The sequence below is a fragment of the Megascapheus bottae genome, chromosome 25, assembly GCF_031878675.1.
Source record: "Megascapheus bottae isolate mThoBot1 chromosome 25, mThoBot2.hap1, whole genome shotgun sequence".
NCBI classification, from domain to species: domain Eukaryota; kingdom Metazoa; phylum Chordata; class Mammalia; order Rodentia; family Geomyidae; genus Megascapheus; species Megascapheus bottae.
The window spans coordinates 23,901,390-23,922,167 of NC_143533.1; the positions used below are offsets into that span (position 1 = coordinate 23,901,390).

The 20,778-nt window shown below is 45.7% G+C and overlaps 1 protein-coding gene across 2 annotated transcripts in view; it reads right to left on the minus strand.

The window, feature by feature from the left end:
• Positions 1–122: 122 nt before the first annotated feature.
• Spred1 (sprouty related EVH1 domain containing 1) overlaps positions 123–20,778 on the minus strand; it is a 31,538-nt gene continuing 10,882 nt past the window's right edge. Inside the window, exons 2-7 of one of the 2 annotated variants that reach the window (XM_090318628.1) lie at positions 10,579–10,753; positions 8,685–8,853; positions 6,447–6,496; positions 4,100–4,249; positions 1,864–1,965; positions 123–811 (exon numbers count right to left, since the gene is read on the minus strand). In XM_090318628.1, coding sequence (XP_090174754.1) covers positions 161–811; positions 1,864–1,965; positions 4,100–4,249; positions 6,447–6,496; positions 8,685–8,853; positions 10,579–10,753 — 1,297 coding nt within the window. In that variant the 3' untranslated portion in view covers positions 123–160. Of the gene's footprint in view, positions 812–1,863; positions 1,966–4,090; positions 4,250–6,446; positions 6,497–8,684; positions 8,854–10,578; positions 10,754–20,778 lie in introns of both variants that reach the window. The other variant, XM_090318627.1, reaches the window with a different exon arrangement.

The following is a 20,778-nucleotide window of genomic DNA, read 5'->3' on the forward strand; positions in this document are numbered from 1 at the left end:
GCATGGCTGGCATTTGGAAAATGCCGAGAGCTGCGAGTCCGGCTCTCTCTCCACTGGTGGCCCCGAGGACACCAGGCAGGTCTGCGCAGTGCTTGCCGGAAGCTCCCGCAAATCCAAGTAAGCTAATTCCTGGAAACAAAGATCTTACGCTCAGCCTGCTTCACCCAGCAGCCTTGTGCTTCCCGCCACAGCAGCCACACGCCTCACCGCAGCGATGGCACATTCTCAAAGGGACATAGCAGCACATACAGGGGACAAGGAAAGACAGCGCCACCAGGGCGAGCCATCGCAAGCAGAACTTGTCATCGCTAGTGTCACACGAGCAGGGGTCAGAAAAATCTCCCTCCGAGTCTGACATGCAGTGGTAGAGCATGCTCTCCGCACAGAGCATGCAGCTAACTTGGTGGATGCACTTCCGGACGGGGTCGGGAGCGTCCGGGCACCTCCCCAGGCCGTTCTCCTCACGACTAAACCTCTCCTGGCAGTAGACGCAGCGCGAGCGCTCACCATCCTCTTTCCTTGGCTTTGACTTCTTAAACGTTAATGAGGAGGGCTGTGTCTTAAATACCACAGAGTCCTTGAGGGGATTTAGCTTAGTCTCATCCCCACAAGGGTAGAGATAGTCTGGTTTTTTACTGTCTGGTTTAGAAAACTGGACAGTGGCGTCAGCCTCATCTCTCTCCAAGTCACTTTTCCACATGTCTGGGTGCCTATAGTCGGCATAGCGACGGATGAGGATATCTCGAGGGTTTATTCTGACAATCTCATCCTCATCTTGAAAGCTGACGTGTCTGATTGATTTCAAAGGAACCTAAAAAGTAAAGCAATGAGACTCCAGTAAATATCCACACAGTACAACCATGACGGTGAGTTTGACGTGTCTGGCAGAACGACATTGCTCAGGTTATTATTATTATCGTTTATTTATTTTTCTTTTTGGCCAGTCCTGGGCTTGGGCTCAGGGCCTGAGCACTGTCCTTGGGCTTTCTCAAGGCTAGAGCTCTACCACTTGAGCCTCAGCACCACTTCCAGCTTTTTTCTACATATGTGGTCCCGAGGAATTGAACCTGGGTCTTCGTGCATGCTAGGCAAGCTCTCTAGTACTAGGCCACACTCACAGCCCTGCTGGGAGCCTTTGGGCTGACTCTGTGTCTGGGGCTAACGTTTCAGCTGGTGGACTGCGAGCCTTCTCCCCAGATGAAGGCAGAGCTCTGCACATGGCAGCCTCCACTGGCCTTTGGACTCGCTTGCCCTGTAGAGCTGGACTCCTGCCTCCAGCCAGCTCCTCAGAAGAACCACCTTGCTGCGCGTGGCTCAGGTCCAGGTGGAGGAGAGCTGCTTCCCCCCGAAGGCTGTGTGCCAGGAGAATCCCTTTCCCCGACCTCTGCACAGGGTGGCTCACAATTCCTTCCGTGCACAAAGCCGCCTGGTGCTTCTGCAGTTCCCACCCTGCCTCACTCTCCCCAGAGACATGACACTTCCCAATTCTCCCCGAAGACCCTTCATCCTGTCACCAGTCTTTTTCTGTTTCACTTTGTTGGCCTATTTACAGACTTCAAGGCTTACAGTCTACTATACATTTTGGTGCCTAAATCCTGCTCCTCAGAATTAAAATAAGCCCATGCCTGTAATCCTCGCTATTCAGGAGGCTAAGACCTGAGCATGACAGTTCAAAGCCAGCCAGGGCAGGAACGTCTGTGAGACGCTTATGTCCACTTAATCACAGAAAAAGCAGGAAGTGGTGTCGTGGCTTCAATGCTGTGATGCTGTTCAACTACGCTCTGGACCTCAGAGGCTCTGGAAGTACTCACCTTGGTGTCTGTGCCCTGACTCCCCATCAGAAGACAAATGAGAACGACTCACCCTGTTCTGGGACTTCAGACTTCCACATTCCTTAGAGAGTTGCCGCTGGACATACTCCATACTTTTGCTCTGAAGGTCTAAGCCTGGATGGCCAAACATTATCTAAAATATAAACAATTTCTATGTTCAGTGACACACAATGAATTTCTTCTTTTTAATGAAATCATTCAAAGTACACATTCCTAAACTTCCCGAGCTACGTATTGCTTTTAAAATGTAGTCACTACCTTATGAGCGTAACTGTATGCCCTCTATACATCACCTTGACAATTAAAAAAAAAAAAAAGGTTGGATTCCTCGGTACCTCACACACAGAAAAAGCCAGAAGTGGTGCTGTGGACGAGAAAACCCAAGGACAGTCCCCAGGCCCTGAGTTCAAGCCCCAAGACTGGCTAAAAAAAAAAAAAAAAGAAAGGAAAAAAGGATTTTATAAAAAGCACTCAGTGGCTACGAATGTGGCTTCGTGGTACAGTGCTTGCCTAGCACGCATGAAGCCCTGGGCTCAATTCCTCAGTACCACATATGCAGAAAAAGCTAGAAGTGGAGCTTTGGCTCAAGTGGTAGAGTGCTAGAACACAGAAACTCAGGGAAAGAGCCCAGGACCTAAATTCAAAACCCAGGATGGGCAAAATTAATTAATTAACAAAAATAAAAAGCACTGAGTTCTTTACTCATTTTATTTTTTGAGGACAAATCATTTAAGTCTTTTCCTTAAACATTTAAGAAAAAAATTAAACATAGTATTAATATCAATTACTAATAATGTTTTTGTTTTTTGCTGGTCCTGGGGCTTGACCTCAGGACCTGAGCACTGTCCTTGGGCTTTCCTGAAGGCTAGCATTCTACCACTTAAGCCACAGCACCACTTCTGGATTTTCTATGTATGTGGTACTGAGGAATCGAGCCCAGGTCTTCATGCATGCTAGGGAAGCACTCTACCACTAGGCCAAACTCCCAGCTCCACTAATAATGGTCAATAGTATTAAACATAATTCCAAGTATTATGCAGCCAAGACAGTAGAAACAATTCAGACATGTCTGATTCTTGTAAATGAGATGTTGTGATCAGGAGGTTTGAAACACCTTCCATGCACAGGTGACAGAATATTCTTCGATCACAAAGAGGAGCCAGCCTGGGGGTGGGGCTCAGTGGCTGCAGGGGGGGTGGGCACAGAGGCCACTTGGCAGTCTTCAGGTGTGAAGACGATACACTGCAGCAGCGCAACAGTGACCACAGTTGCACAATCCCCAAACCAGTGTTCAGAAGGTGATCCCAGAGCCACGAGGTGATACATTCATCCCCCCCGGACTCCAGGATCGGAGGCACCTGACCGGGCTACACACAAATCCCTAGATGATAAGAATGAAAAGACCCGCAGGGAACTATAAGGCACAGTAAACTATTCATTACTTTTGTCTTCTGACAAGACCAAGGAGAAAAAAGCAGAGAGGGAGGTAGCTGAGTGTCCTGGAAAATTTCTACCACTCGTAGAAATGCAAACTGGAAGACTTGGACTTGGACTTTCTTTGTCACTGCTGCTGTTAGCCTATGGCTGTTGTTTCTTGCATCATCTGACATGCGAATTAGATAAAATCAGGTGTTTTGCACAACCTAAATTCTAACAACCACATCCCAGTCCTCGCTGTAACCCCGTTTGTCTTCCTAGAGGTCAAGCCCACTAATACTTTGCTCAGTGTTTCCTGTGAGGGCCTAGATGGCTCTCTCTTCTTCCGTTCAGATGTTAGAGGTCTGACAGCCCAAGGTAAAGGCTCTTCAGAAACGGGCTTCTGGGCCACCATGACACCGGAGGCAGAAGCCTGGGGCGGGTGGGAGTAGTGTCTACATGAGAAGATGCCCCGAGAGTCTGCTTTCTGTCTTCCCCTACTAAGGACGGACACGGCCGTCTGTACGCCATGGCCTGGAAAGGGCCCTCTTCCTGGCTTGGCCTCACGGCCACCAATACCCCCAGTTATCACAGGTCAAGGGGCTCAGGTAGAATAATGAAAATTGTAGTATATGCATTTCCCTCAATGAAATGTGAGGCCTACGCGATGTGGACACACGGGAGGAGCTCATGGCCCCTTTGCTGCTACACTCAATTCCTGACAAGCGTACTCGTCCCCTTCCTGGTCATGTATCTGATCTGGCAAAAGGAAGGGGGCTCGATGTCCTTCCCTAACACATCCAATCACACACGTGCTATGCATAGAAACACCGTCTTCTCACTTGACTGGCCTGGTTCTGCAAGTACACTCTCCTGGTGCTCAGGTCTTCAAGGGGGGACGGTCTCCCGCCGGAGCTTCTGCAGGGGCCACTGGTAACGACCGTCTCTTGTGGAAAAAGGTGATCTTTCACCAGAGAAGTAGGAGCGTCTTCTTCAGCTGCCTAATGGGAAACAACCATCAACTTCTAACTTGTCAGACAAAAAGTCCAGCAACAGAAAAGACTTAGTTAGGTATCAATGACTCTCACTTGTAATCCAAACTACTTTGGAGGCTGAGATCTGAGGATCACGGTTCAAACCTAACCTAGATAGCAGTCTGTGAGACTCTTATCTCAAAAAAAAAAAAAGGAAGTACAACTGTGGCTGAACTGGTAAAGCACTAGCCTTGAGCAAAAGGCTCAGAAACTGCCTTGGCCCTGAGTTTAAACCCCAGGATTGGGGAGCCTTTCCCCCCACATCCCTGGAAGCGATTTCAATAGTTAGCAGAGTGTAAATGACAAAGGAGCCATGCAAACAGGAGACAGCAGGGAAGATAGAAAACCAACTTTATGGGCAGAATTGCACATTGAAAGTAACTTAGGAAGAAATAGAAGGTCAGCACACCATGTATATACCTCAATAAACAATTCAGGAGTGTTGGTATGCCCCTGTAATCCTAGCAACAAGGAGATGGAGGAAGGAGGATCTCTGCACAAGGCCAGCCCAACAACACAATAAACCCACTCTGAAAGGTAACCATGACAGAAAGAGATGGGGCAGAGCGAAAGTGGTGCAGCCCCTGCCTGGGGTATGAGCCCTCATTCAAACCTCAGAGATGACTTCCCCCCAAACACTGCTTTTAAATGTTTAAAATGGTGAACCATCATGGCAATGTTTTGAAAGCTTTGGGTGCATTTTATTGACTGTTTTAGCACTACTGATTCTTTTTTTGGCCAGTCCTGGGGTTTGAACTCAGGGCCTGGCCTCTGTTCTGAAGCATCTTTTGCTCAAACTAAGCACTCTAAGCCACCGTGCCACTTCTAGATTTTTCTGTATATGTGGTGCTGGGGAATGGAACCCAGGGGTTCATGTATGTGAGGCAAGCACTCTACCATCAAGCCACATTCCCAGCCCAACTCTTAAAGTAGACAGTGTTATGTTGAATTTACCTACTGTGACTAGAATAACGCAAGTCATTATAATAAAAGACTGGTTCCATCATTAGGCTATGTTTTCTTAGGTATTTTTTTCTCCCTGTTTTGTTTTTTGGAGACGGAATCCAGGCTATGTATGTAGTTCAGGACCTTAACTAACAGGAAGCAGGGCTGGAGGACTGGCAGAAGGGGTGGAACATCAGTCTACCTAGAAATGGAGGAGAACCGAGTTCAGACCCCAGCACCACACAAAAACAAAACAAATGTACCAAGGCAAGAAGGAATTAAGAGTATAGAAAATACGGTTAGATATTTATGTGTGTGTGTGGGGGGGGGGGAGGAATATGGCTATGTATGTACCTGGCGGGGGGGATGGACAGGTTATAAGGATACCACATCTGTTTCATGAGTACTGTTCAGTATATAGCAGGAACATTTGTAAACACTGCGTTTTTCAGTGGGTACGCCTAACAGAGATGTCTTAAAACCACCCCCCTTATCCTGCTCCTAGCTATTTTCTGTAGTCCCTTTTTAATCCAGCAACATATACAAGCCTAAACATATACTAAATCCACACATAAATCTTCTCAGCATCTCTTCTCTGATATACACTACTACAAAGCCACAGCTCGACAGGCAGTGACTATTTCCATAAATATGTGGTGACAAATGCTTTGTGGAGAATAATACACTAATCTCTCTTTTCTTAGCAAGCCATCACCTGTCATTTTCACAGACACAGCATGGACAAGAAGCATGTTTGAAATCTCTGATCATGTGGTTACCAAAACTACTAATTCACCTTAACTTATACTGCCTGCAGCTCACAGTGAGCTGAATGCAAAGGCGTCCGCAGCGCTTATTATTAGCACGCTGTGCTTCCTCCTGTGTGACCTCGCCCTCTCTTCCCGCTGGAGACAGGGCCCCAGGCTAATTGGGTGGTGTGGCACCATCAACGCCCCTCCAGCAGTGGGTAGTGGCGGAGTTGTGGTTCAGCTGTGCTCACATTTACTGCAGCAGACACTGAATGAAGGAGACTTCCCTCAGGCCTTCAGAGCAAGGCTGAGGTCTGCTGGAATCGAAGGCAATGTTCTCTGCCTGTCCTGCAGATTTCAGCTCCACCGCCGCCATGAATCCCCTCGTTTACGCATTGTTTATTTGTGAAGCCTAATGACTTCCCGAGATGCGTCCCGTTTAGAAATTCCTTTCAAGGCACACTACTTACTTGTAAGTCATCTTCTGCTCCTTCAGTTTCGTTTTTCGACGGTGGGCACCCTAGGAAACAGATCAAAATTCAGGCCTTCGATTTTCATATTCATCACCATCTCGTGAACACAAGGCACAGGGCGTCAGATGCCAAGTTTTCCTCTACCACAACCACTGCTCAAGAATCTTAGGATTCCGACCAGGCGCTAGTAGCTTACATCTATAATCCTACTCAGAAGGCTGAGATCTGAGGATCGTGGCTCAAAGCAGACAAATGAGAGACAATCTCCAAGTAGCTACAGTGAAGTGACAGAGTACCAGTCTTGAATGAAAAGCCAAGCAAGAGCACAGGCCTTGCTGCTGAGTTAAGCACTTCCCTGGAGCTTGTGGGACTCATGGGATGCCTGGTGTGGAGTGGGGGCAGCCCCCCTACTTCCAAAGACCCCGGGTGACACAGATGAGAAGCCAGGCTGAGAACGCTCACTCATCTATGGAGATTGTGTTTCCTCTCCTATCACTCCACGACGAATCTCCCAAGTTAAAACCCAGAGACTGCTTATTTACCAAATGCTACTCTTATCAAGGGGAACGAAATCATCATTCAGCAGTTTCATGTACTGTCAAAACACATTTGCACTAAGCATTTCCACACTCCTGGCTATGGTTCAAACCATTTTACAAGTAGCTCCATTTCTTAATTTTCCTATAAAATGCGATCTGAAAAAATAAAGTGTAGTACATCTCACTGGACTTTGTCTCCTTCCTCCTTCCCTTCTTTCTCACAGTGTCCTATGGAGCCTGAGCAGACCTCAAGCTCACAACCTATCTGCCTTAGCCTCCCAAATACAATAGCGCTGTCCTTAGACAGCAGCTCCCGGCCTGGTAACAAAGCTGCAGTTACTTTATATAGAAAGTTAGTCTTATTTATAAAGATATTCTTCTTCATTAGAGAGAAATAAAAGCTCAGCTGTTTCCCCCTTTACAGAAATAACATGATTTCTTTTTGCTGAAATAAGCATTGAGCCAGTCTCACCCGAAAATAAACTTCCTCCACTCAGACTCTAGATGCTTTAGGATTGGTCACATATAAAAAGGAATGGGTTTGTTTGTGGACAGCTAGCGTGCCTGACTCTGTGTGTTCTACGTCTCTGTCTAGTCACCGAGGGGAGGCGTGCTTGAAAAAACAGCACACACCTCTCTGGGACGCCATGACTGCCGCCTTGGCGCTCCCTCTGCTTCAAACTGAGACATTCAGTTGTGGGATGCTGAGAGAAAGGAGTTCCACGCTCACACGTGCAAGTCGTGTAGACTGTGATTTAACAAATATAAAACAAGCTAAGAACCCACAACTTTACTTTCAAAGTAGGGCCACCAACACAAAAGTTGACTTGTTTAAAGTGCTTTGGGGCTGTCACCCTAGCTATTAAGGAGGCTGAGAACTGAGGATCATGGGCAAGAAGGTCCATGAGACCTTTACCTCCAAATAACCATCAGAAAACCGGAGTGGCACTGTGACTCAAGTGGTAGAGCACTAGCCTTGAGCTGAAGAGCTCAGGGACAGCGCCCAAGCCCAGAGTTTAAGCCCCACAACACAAGCACACATACACACACACAGAGTACTTTGGGTTAACATTTAAGTAAGATAGCTTTTAATATACATATATAAATGTATCATATATATCTGTATATGTTGGGGCCTGACCTCCATCTCTGAGGCCTGGCTCAGAGGCAATTAAAGGGCTTTGACCAGGCATTCGGTCCTTTGCATACCTCTCTTAAGGCATCTCTATATACGTGACTTGATTGAACCCCCCGCAGCTTCGCGAGTCTCGCAGCAGCTCAGGTCTCGAGCGCTTTCCTGCACCTGTCCTGCCCAGTACCTGAAAGCCCCACCCAGACCCTTAGTGGTAGCACAGAGGCCCTCTTCCTATTAGCTAGCTTTCCAGTTCCCACCTTCTCCTACCCCAACAGTATATAACTAATTGTCTGACGCAATAAAGAGAGAACATGAGAGAATAGCAGATCAGATCAGCAGAGAGATCTGATGCGCTTTCATGGTTAACACTGCTTCTGGCTTAGCGTGGTTCTCTTCCCCGGTAATTGGGGGAGGGCTGGGTCATCAATACTTACCACCTCGCTCGGCTCCCGGGGGACTACAGGCTGGCCCTGTGTGTCCCTCCCCGTTCCCGTGTTGCTGCCCCAGAGAGAAGCAACATGTATAGTAATCCTATTAAAAAATATTTTTAAAAACGCCTACCTTGAGAAATATCCTCTATAGCTCTTCGAATGCCTCTATCGAAAGCCCTAGCATCAGCAGGACTTTGAAAGGTAAGGCCGAACTTCTTGTCACCGATCTTCCAGTGGTGAAAGGTGGGAGTGACCTTATTATAAACGAGGTCTTTTTTAAGCATACATTCCAAAACCACCTGCCAAAAGCCAAATGCCAAAGTTAACATACATAAATCAAAATCATCTAATAAATAAAAAATAGAAAGGAGTATTTAAAAAATAAACTTATTCATACAGGGATCTTAATCTATTTCACAACGCCACACAATAAAAAGACCTAAGATGTGGTCACATGCAGTTGCGAAATAATGTTTTCACACTGTCATTTCAAGAATGCACACGTCTACTGCACACAAAACTTCCAAGAGGGGGGAATCAGGCAATACGTATTTTATTTCTCCACTCTCAAGTGGAGCAGATTTTTTTTTTTTTAAATAAAAAGCATGAATCTTCTCAGACTCCTCCCTGCTGCAATGTCTTCAGTGTTTTTAGTGCTCAAGATTAAGAACAAAATTCTGACCATGACCTCCCAGGTCCTGCAAAGGTGGTTTGAGTTTATTCTCGTGGCCTTTTCATTTTTGTACTCTCCTTGCTCTACTGAAGGCACACTCACTTTTCACACAGCCTTCAGCACGTGAGCAGCGCAGTCCTTCCCTTCTCACGAGTATCACTGACACATTCAGAAGATTTAGCCACATACACCCTCCTCAGACAGCCTTTCCTGAGGAGATGCTGTCTTAGAATGGATACATTAGCATTATCAGTTACAGTTATTGTTCTTGTATCAGTATTGGGGCTGAAACTCAGGCCTGTCCCTTTGCTTACCCTCTGCCTCGGGGTTGTTGCTCCATTATCTGAACCACAGCTCCATTTCTGGTGCTAACTGCTGATCCTCACATCTCAGCTTTCTGAATAATGAACACTGTCTCCTGTCTCTCCCCCACAGTTAGGGGGGATCTGAGCAAGGACAGAATACTACACGTGACTGTGTCACACCCTCACAGCACAGTGGCAATCACACAGCCTGTCCGTGGATTGTGGGCTGGAAACCACGGAGTTACTACAAACCCCTGGTTTGGCTGAAGTTCAGCACAAACACTTAGAATGCTTGGCCTAGTTCTGGAGAGCCTGATGTCTTATATTTAGGAATTTTTGTAAGCAATTTATTAAAAGCTAAATTATATAACGCAATGACACACAACAGAACAAGTAATACTCAAAACTTATCACTTCTAGATTATGTTGCTGCATTTTACATGTTATCTTTTTCTTTTCTTTTCTTTTTTGCTAGGACAGGTTTAAATTCAAGGCCTCATTTTTATTCATGCTTTAGGGACCATGCATTCAAACCTGAATACTGTTTTGTTTTTAAAGCTATATAACACTAAGAATTAAAAAGAATTAAGCAAGAAATTCTACTGAAATTCTCATAGCACTTAAAATATTAAAGAAACTGCTGGGCACTCATGCCTTTAATATTAGCTGTTCTTGATGTTGGGATCTGAGGACAGTGGTTCAAATCAGCCAAGGCAGAGACCGTGAGACTCTTATCAAACCCAGGACTGACACAGAAGAGAAGATAGGTAATAGATAGATGGGATGGATAGACACAGACAGAAGCAGAGGCACACTAGTCTGACCACAGACTTGCAATCTCTGGTCCTCGAGGGAACTGGGGAAGGGACGTGTTGGGCCTGGTGTGGAGGGACCGTGGATACACATTTCCCCATCACTCACACGAGTACACGGAGGAAAACTGTCCTATGTCACTGTCTCCAACAGCCGCCAAAACCTAACTACTGGGTCACAGGCCAAAACAATTCCCACCACCAATTCAGGAAGGCGGCTTTCAGGCCCATTACCATTTTGTCCCTGAGTCGCTCTCCGCGGACGAACAGGTCGGCGCAGCCGGTCTCCTCCGGGCGAGGGGCTCTGAAGACGGTGACACTGCTCAGCCCGCTGCCTCCGAGTGGCAGCCACCCGCCGCTCGAGTCGTCTCGGGTCATCACCACGGCGCGCACTCGTGCGTAACTATTACTGGAGCAGAGCACAGCGTGGAGTGAGCCTTCCACAGACAGACAGACAGACAGACAGACAGACAGACAGACAGACAGACCCGGCCCAGCGCCCAGGCCCCCGACCCCTCCCTGGGAGCATGCGTGCGGCCCTTGAGGCCCTGGCGAAGGCCTAAACCAGTCTGCACGTCCACTGCAGGCGGCAGCACCTGTATTTCTGCATTTAATTTTCTCTTAAGGCTACAAAAGCTCTGGGGGTAACACTGTAAGTAAAATGCTGAAGCAAACATGCTACGCTTATATTCCACACTTTTTATTTCTTGTACCAACTGGACGCCTAAATTATTCATCCAAAATATATAAAAACAAATGTTATTTATTTACCCAGCAAATTGGCCTACAGAATCTTTCCATGACTTCTTTAGGCAGCTCAAGGCTACCACCCTATCCCTGGGCCAGGGTGCTGTCCCTGAGCTCTTCAGCTCAAGGCTACCATACCACTCTACCCTTGAGCCACAGCACCACTTCCCATTTTCTAGTGGTTCATTGAGATAAGTCTCACAGCTTTGTAGTGCCTGGGCTGGCTTTGAACCCTGATCCTCAGATCTCAGTCTCCTGCGTAGCTAGGATTACAGGTGTTAGCCATCGCGCCTGCTGAGCTAATAGAGTAAATTTTTAAATGTCAGTCCTGGGGCTTGAACTCAACGCCTGGGCACTGTTCTTGGGCTTTCTCAAGGCTCTACCACTTGAGCCTCAGCACCACTTCTGGCTTTTTTCTATGTAAGTGGTACCGAGGAATTGAACCTGAGTCTTCGTGCATGCTAGGCAAGCAATTTACCACTAGGCCACATTCCCGGCCCCCAAACGTGAGTTTTTTAAGCTACAAATATACTATCTTCTGTGAAGAGAAAGCACAGCTTTAATTAAATTTAATACCACCAATGATTAATTTCCCAGAACCACCAGCTTACACGAAACAGACAAGCTGATTTCACTGGTAGGCTCTTCCTCAGATCTGTTTCCTAGATCTGGATATATTTCCAATTCACTGCTAGCCACCTACAACACTTCTGTTGAACTGTTAAGTTTAGCCAACACCCTGATTTTACTCAGGAGACTAATCTAGATTGGTGGCCTCAAAAGTTATTAATGCAAATTTCTATTTTTTAAGGCACTAAATTGGTAGTGATTTATTCCACCAATGACAGCAAACTAATAGAAAACATAAAAGAAAACCCTGAAGCTGTGAAATCCATCTATGAAAAAGATGACAAAGGTAACAACTACTACCTGCTTTCCAGTTCTAGTTACAACAGACAAAAATACCTCCCCCACAAAAGATCCTTAAATCCAGAAAGAGGGGTTCCGTACTATTTCACAAGGCCTGAGTTCCCTGAAGGCTGTTCACAATGGAGAACTATCCTTTCCTATCTTATTCATCTAGTCACTTATCTAGTGGGCATTAATTGATAAGCCTATATATAAACAAAAGGGAAAGGTTCTGATCTCCTTTTTGTGGAGAGACTCTTTATAGTGTGGGCAAAGAAGTAACACTGCATGGGACTACTGGAGACCATTGATGTTGGTTTTGTTTAGACAGCCCAGGTTGACCCAGAAGCTGGGGTCGCAAGCACGAGCTGGCCCACCTGGCTTGATGTTCTTGAGGTAAGTTTTGGCAGAACTCGCTCTGCCCCATGGAGGACGCATGACACAAGGATGCTGTACTTAAGGAGCAACATCAAGCTCCAAAGGCAATGGCGCAACAGCAGAAGAGGAAAGACACACAGCCACAGCTGGCTTCCCGAGCAGGCCTTGCCATCGGCACGGACTTCAGGGAGAACACCTTGCCTGATCAACCCCCGTAAAGCAGGCATTTGTCTTACCGGTAAGGAAAGGTAGGACTGAGTCTGACTGCCAAGACAAAAGTCTAGTCACAGCCAGTGGTTCTTGCCTGTAACAGCAGCCCATGCCTACAATCAGAGCTGAGAGGCAGAGAGCTGAGGATCAAGGTTGGAAACCAGCAAGCAAGACCAATCTGAGGCTCTTACCTCCAATTAGCCAGCAAGAAAAGCTGGAAAAGAGTGGCTCAAGCAGTAGGGCGCCAGCCTTGAGGGGGGATAAAAAGCTAAGCAATGGCACAGGCCTGAGTTCAAGCCCCAGTGCACGTGTGTACATGTACACACACACATCTAAATTGCTCTGCTAACCATTAGTAACTTTAAATGCTAGCATGAATATTTTCCGCATAGTAATCACCAATTCAAAGCAATACACAATAGTCTCTATATTAACAAGGCAGATCTCCAAGATTCCTAAGGCAATCCCTCTAATTAAGTGTTATGATTAACCTCTCCCCACCTCATTTTTCTAGTCTACAAAATGGGCGTAATACCTACATTACACAGTGTCATGAAAAATAAATGGATATTCACATAAAGTGGTCAGTGTTGTAATTAACTCAAGTACCCAATAAATGCTATTACAATTTTGAAGCTAAATCATTTGTGTAGCAAACTCAGGGGACAACCACTCTGTCATACCTTTACAAATGATTAGCCACAGCTAAGAATCGGGTTGAGCCTGTAATCCCAGCTACTCAGGAGGCTGAGACTGAGGAATGCGGTTCAAAGCCAGCTCAGGCACTAAAGTCCATGAAACTCTTATCTACAATTAACCACCAGAAAACCAGAAGGTGGTGCTGTGGCTCTAGGGTAGGTTGGCAGCCTTGAGCTGAACAGCTCTGGGACAGCGCCCAGACCCAGAGTTCAAGCTCCACGACGGAACCCAGAGTTCAAGCTCCACGACGGAGATACATACACACACACACACACACACACACACACACACACACACACACACACACACACACACACACACACACACAGTGAAAGCACTCAAATCCAGCCGATGAGGTGTAACAATCCTTTTCCAAAATGCCATTCTAAGCGACAGTATCACCAGCCTGTGACAGATCTGGAATGGACCTTGCCCTCCGGCACCAGGGCTGCCTCCGCCTCATGACCCGTCAGCAGTCACGCCATGGTTCCTTCATCATGAAGCTTCCTGGATCTAGCTCAGAAAAACAGCTTATCATGGAGTATCCACTGTCAGCTGGGTGCCTGTGACTCACCCTTGTAATACTGCTACTTAGACCTGGAGAATCACAGTTCAAAGTCAGCCCAAGCAGGAAGTCAGGGAGACTCTATCTCTAATTAAGTAGCAAAAAAGCCAGACTGCAGAAATGGCTCAAAGTGGTAGACTGACAGCCACGAGCCTTGAGCAAGCCAGCTGAGCAAGGGTGAGGGGCCCTGTGAGCTCACACTCTAGGCAAGAATTTAAGGTCAAGAACAACACATGAAAGAAAATAATTTTAAAAAAAAAAAAAAGGTAAAATATGGACATTAATTTAAAGAACAACCTTACAAGAGGAAACCCCTAAGATCGAGGAGCCCAAGGGCTACGCTAAAATCTAACTTCAACTACACACTAAATGCCCTTACAGGCACACACCATGAACAAAGTACAGACAAGCAGGAAATGGAGTAGGAGAGCACAGCACATCTTGGTTTTCTGTTATTGCTAGAACAAACAGTCACTTAGCAGCTGAAGACACAAAAGCTCTGAGAGTAGGGGTCCACAGAATTCCACCCGCCTAATATTAAAGGTGCTGGTGGCCGTGCTGCTCTCAGAGCTCCGGATCCCATGGTCTCTGAGCAGGCACCACTGCCTCCTCATTCCTTCAGAGCCAGGATCACCGACTCTTCCCAGGCTTCTGGAGTCAATTCTCCGGGCCCACAGTCCCACCGGTCAGGAAAGGTTCACTCAACCAGCCTCAAACACTCTTGTCATTAGGTATGGATCACTGCTCCACATCAAAGCTTGTAACTACAGTCACACTTGTAAAAACCCTACAGTATTTACAAGTTCTGAGGGGGCAGAGGGATGGGGGTCTTTGGGAAGAATAAAAAGGAGGGCACACTAGCCGGGCCCGAGCGAGCAGGGCCGGAGCGAGCGGGGCCGGAGCGAGCGGGGCCTGAGCTAGAAAGGGGGCCTAGCCGGGCCGGAGCGAGCAGGGCCAGAGCGAGCAGGGCCAGAAAGAGAAAGGGGCCAAAAAAAAAAAAAATAAAAAATAAAGGAGGACACATTATTCTCACACACACGCACACGCACGCGTGCACACACTTATCCCACACACAAAGCAATAACAAAAATGGACATTCTCTTAATTCTAAAACTAGTAAAGGGAGAGGGGGTAAAAGGAGATAAAGAACCCAGAGCAAACACTGGCAGTTTATGCACAAAATTCAAAGAAAAAGATAAATGCTATAAAAATATATAAAGCACACAACTATTTACAATAAAAGAAATGCAATCTGGACAGGTGACCACATGCTGGGACATTTATTAACACGGTAGCCAGATCAAGATCAACCGGAAATACCCATAGCCACTTACAAGGCATGTATCAGGACCTGGCAAAATCAATTCCCACTCATTTTCTTTCCACATGCGGAACTCCTCTGTGATCCCAGTGTAAAGGGAAGTACTATGTAAGCGGTCAAACAGTAAAAGCAGCCTAAGTAAGAATTAATAAGTGGGAACCACCTACTCAACAAGACAACTGGAGTCAGGAGAGAAATAAGAAAGTCTTTCCATCGTTGAATGAGCCAATCTCCAATAGTCATTCATTCTCTCAGGGTCACAGACTGTGCTGGAGAGAACATGCACAAATGCTAGTCTACAACACCGTTGCTTCACAATAAAACTGGTAACTGGACTGCTGGTAAATTTAACATTTTTCATGTTCTTCTACAAAATAGTCCACAAATCACATCAGTTTCTTTCTAAAGATGTTGAGCAATGTGGAAATTATAGAGTACAGACAGAGTAAATAAAGTTTTGTCTGAAAAAAAGCTGGATGTTCTCATGTCGGATAACTAAAAAACAGACATGCCCTTAGAGAGATGTGAACTCACCCAGAGAGCAGGCAGGTAGGAGAGGGGGTTGCAGCAGGGTCTTCTGTGCCTAGACCTCCATCTCAAGGATATCCTTGAGAAGGGCCCCTTGCTAGTACAAAGAAGTGTAATTTTCACCCTTTTATTTAATTTTTTTAAATTTTCATCCTTTTACAGGAAGCAAAGTTTATTAGAGATTTCTACAGACTCTGGAGTGAAAATGAATAAACCTGTATTTGAAACTCATTATACAATTTCATTTTTGTACTCTTTAGGAAGCCCTGTAACTGGACTAGGTAATTTATAAATGTTTCCATCATAGAAGACTCAGGTAATTGATACTTTATGGCTAACAATGGCTAGTTAATTCTAATTTAAGGCACAGCAATTTTTCTGATGCATGTTAAATACATGCTATCTTCAAGCATGTTGATATGTAATTATACTGGAAATCCTCTGTAGCAAGCTAGAAAGAAAGCACAGGAGTCCACTAATTCTTGTTTCTCAGTGTCTTTAGTAAAATTCTATGGTTGTGGACTTATCTTCACTAGCACTGAGTGACAAATGTGCGTTTAGGAGTTAGATGAAGTGAAAGAAGCCTCTCCATTCTAGAGGAAGCAGATGACTCTCTTGAGAAGGGAATATAGAGTCAACATTAGGAAAGGGCTCTCAATAAAGCAGTCAGCACTTCCGTATATTTTCAACTCACATAGAGACAAGTATTTAGCTTTACTTGAATCACAATATATATTGTGACAACACAACATTAGGAAATGGCTCTCAATAAAGCAGTCAGCACTTCCGTATATTTTCAACTCACACAGAGACAAGTATTTAGCTTTACTTGAATCACAATATATATTGTGACAACACTGGCAGAAGACTGAGGAACAAGAGGGGTTGGGGAGGATGTCAATTCCTCAAGGATCATGCAACAAACCTGAGGACACAATAAAGGTATGAAGAGCGTAGAAGGGACCAATGAACAACAGACTATCTTCCCAAGAAAAGGGACACAGCCATATAGATAGGAATAAAACCCACCAACATCAATATTCTGAATATGGCCTTCAGTATTCCAAATAGAGCTCTTGGCTATCTCAGCAGTGTCTCCACACCACAGGAGCTCAGTAGCTACTTGACATAGTGAAAGCTTCTCAGAAATACCACGAGGGTGGCTCTGAAGAGCAGTAACAACCAAGAATAATTCAAGGAGTCACTATTCAGGATTCTTTTCTTTTTACCAGTCTGGGCTTGAGCTCAGGGCCAGAGCAACTATCCTTGGACTTTTTCTCAAGGCTAGAGTTCTACCACTTCAGCCTCAGTACCACTTCTGCCTTTTTTCTATATATGTGGTACCGAGGAATCGAACCCTGGTCTTCATGCATGGTAGGCAAACACTCTACCACTAGGCTAAACTCTCGGCAATTCTTTTCTTTTCTGTGAGTCCTGGGGCTTGAACTCAGGGCCTGGGCACTGTCCTTGAGCTTTCTCAGGGCTAATGCTCTACCACTTGAGCCACAGCACCACTTCCAACTTTTTCTGTGTATGCTGTACTGAGGAATTGAACCCAGGGCTTCATGCATGCTAGGCAGAGTGCTCTACCACTAGGACACACTCCTGGCCCAACATTTAGAATTTTCTAGGGGTCTACACAACACAGTCACACAGTTAACAGTTGATCATCCTGTAGAAGGCAATTTACAGCCATCCTCTGAAAGGGCCACACTAGTTTAGAAGACTACAAGGCAAACTAATAGTTAATCTTTGCATTTTCAACATAAATTGATTCAATTTTCATTGAAAATTTAATACCATCCAACAGAAACCCAAAACAGGCCACATACGTAGTTTAGAAGTTTTTAGTAATGACATTAAGTACAAAAAGATAGCAGACCAAGTATGAAACAGACAGCTCCAAAGGGCTATTCCCTTCCAACTGTCATGGGAAGGACAAGTACAATCAGAATCTGCTTCCTTAGCACTCTGGAGCCCTGGGAGGGCCAGGGAGGGCCTACTGTGAGCACGTATGCCCTAAGTCAGGAGAAGCCTGTGGCCTGAATGCACATACTCTCTTTGGTCTTTTCTCTGTAAGATGGGCTCTCCATGTGCAAGGAGGAGTCCTAGTCTTGGGTCCAAGGAAGCAAAAGACATTCAAAAACCTTGTTGGGTCTGTCCTCACTTCTCTGGGAGGAACCATAAGGACTAGTATAAAGTATGTACCTTTCTCAAACATACCTTAAGGCAAACAAAGCAGCTATTGAGCAGTGCTGGAGCTGGAGGTGGGCATGTTAAGCATGGAAGGCCAGGGAGGAAAGCTGGGAGAAAGGATTTCCAGGACTTAGGAAGAGCACACCAACAGCACACAGTAGAATGTTTGGAAGGCTATAGGCCTACACAGAATGCATGCTCGTTCAGAAGACCCAAGGTCCCTTCCCTCCCTGTCTGCTCTCAAGATTCTACAGGCAAGAGGCAGAGGGTATAAGGCAGAACTGTAAATGGCCTAGCTGTAAGCTGAAGCAGTGCCACTACAGTAGAGAGATAATTGGCAAAGACTGTGACAGCGTTTCTTTCTTTTCTGTTTCTAAAGTTCCTGGTGTTCAAGGAAACACCTATGACAATCGCAGTGTGATCACATGGTAAAGGACTGAGAACACTGAGATTCACATGTCTGGATTCAAACAACCAAACACTGAGGTAGGCAAGAACAGGTACATGTGAAAAACAACTCCGTAACCATGGATCTTTGATTATTTTTGTGACAAGGCATTTGCAAGGCCAACCCTGAACAACATTCTCGCAAGTGGAGATTACAGGCAGGAAAGCACTACTCCGAACAGATTCACTGACTGACCTGATTTTTTTTTTTTTTTTGCAAGGCACTGCTGCTCTCTTACATGCATGTGAGTGTGTGTGTGTGTACGCGCGCATGCATGGGTCCTTAGGCTTGAACTGAGAGCCTAGGTATGATCCCAGTGCTTTCTCACTCAAGACTCGAGACACAGCACCATTTCTGGGTTTCTGGTGGTGACTGGAGATAAAAGTCGGCCTGGGCTGGCTTTGAATTGTCATTTCATGTGGGAGCTACCAGCACCCAGCTCAGCAATCCTGTTCATAATAAATAAGACTGTCCCTGGTAACACTTCCTTAGAATGCTCCTCACACGCAGCAGTGCTATTCACTGGACACTATGCTAAAAATGAACTGTACAATTTGTGGGTGGGGACAGGAAGGAACAAATGGGAGAGGAAGGGAAGGGACGACAGTCTCCAAAAAGACACTAAGTACCTGTCTTATGTAACTGTTACCACACTCTGTGTATCACCTTTATAATAATTTTTTTTTAAATTTAAAGAATATTACTGACTGGTAAAAAAATAAAATAAAATGGATTGTAAGCTGGCGTGGTGGCTGACACCTGTAATCCTGGCTACTCAGGAGGCTGAGATCTGAGGATCACGGTTCAAAGCCAGCCTGGGCACAAGAGACCATTGAGACGCTTATCTCTAGTTAACTACTACAAAACCAGAAGTAGTGCTGTGGCTCCAGGGGTAGGGCGGTAGCACTGAGCGTAAGAGCTCAGGGACAATGTCCAGGCCCAGAGTTCAAGCCACGACTGAAAAAAAATGCATACTGGTTTGGAGAACAAAAAGCAGACAGAAAAAACAATAGATCTGCCAGCCAATGTGTCATGGCACAGAGCGGCTTTAAGAATGGGAGCCCTGAGGGGTCAGGAGTGTGGCCTAATGGGAGAGTGCTTGCCTACCATGGAGGAAGACCAGGGTTTGATTCCTCGGTCGCACATAGACAGAAAAAGCCAGACCATAAGTAGTGCTGTGGCTCAAGTAGTAGAGTGCTAGCCTTGAGAAAAGCCCAAGGACAGTGCTCAGGCACTAAGTCCAAACCCCAGGACTGGCAAAAAGAAAAAAAAAAGAATGGGAGCCCTGAGTTAAGCCTTGAAAAGGACAATCTGGCAGTAGCTAATGAGCAGAAAGCATAGGATTCCTCTGGGAATGCAAACAAAGACACTCCATCCCAATAACATCTCTCCAGTTAGCCTAAAATAACAGAGCTTTGGAGCTAGTTTTTCTTTTCCTTTTTTTTTTTTTTTTTTTTTGCCAGTCCTGGGCCTTGAACTCAGTGACTAAGCACTGTCCTTGGACTTTCTCAAAGTTAGAGCTCTACCACTTGAGCCACAGTACCATTTCTGGCATTTTGCTATGTATGTGGTACTGAGGAATCGAAACCGGGTCTTTGTGCATGCTAGGCAAGCACTCTACCACTAGGCTAACCTCCCAGCCCTGGAGCTAGTTTTTCTTACAGCAACATATCCATAACCTCTTCATTTTTCCATACCCAATTACACAGATACTACGTCACAGAGTTAAGGATTCAAATAAAAATCTGAGGTAGAAAGCCTCGTACCAGGGCTGGGTGTAGTTTTGGGGTAAAGCAATTGCTTAATGTGCATGATTCCATACTCAGCACCACATAAAAACAAAAACAAAAACAAAACAAAACAAAAGCCATGCTCTTTCAACTTTGTCACTGGCATAATCAAACAAATACATGGCTAGTAAGCCAATATAAATATAGCATCTTCCTTCAAGTATTCAGTCCGTCAGAAGTAAGTTCTCTTATCCCAAGCTGTAGGATTTCTCCAGTATAAGCTGTGAGGGAATTTCCCTGGCTCTCCACAACTCCTGCACGGGTGCACGAACACATGCCTGACTGCAGATGGACAGTGTCCACGGGTGAGGCCCATAGCGACCCTTCCATCAACCTGCCTCAAGTGTGCTCACAGGGCTACACACCAAAATGACCTGCTCAATAAATCCAATCTCATTCTAAAACTGTCTGTGTCTAAGGGCTCCTCACGGCTCAGGAACGCCCCAGAACTTGTACATCGTGAAATCCTTACAGTCCCAGAACACGGCCTCCTCTCAGCCTCAAACTTCCTAGAACCGAGTTTCTTGATTTGTCTGGGGACTTACTTGCTATTCTCTGAGCCAAACAAATCTAAACAGCTAATCCACTCAATAAAAAGGTCTGAAAGTGAAGAAGGGATGGTTCCCCAAAGAAAAAAGTAGGG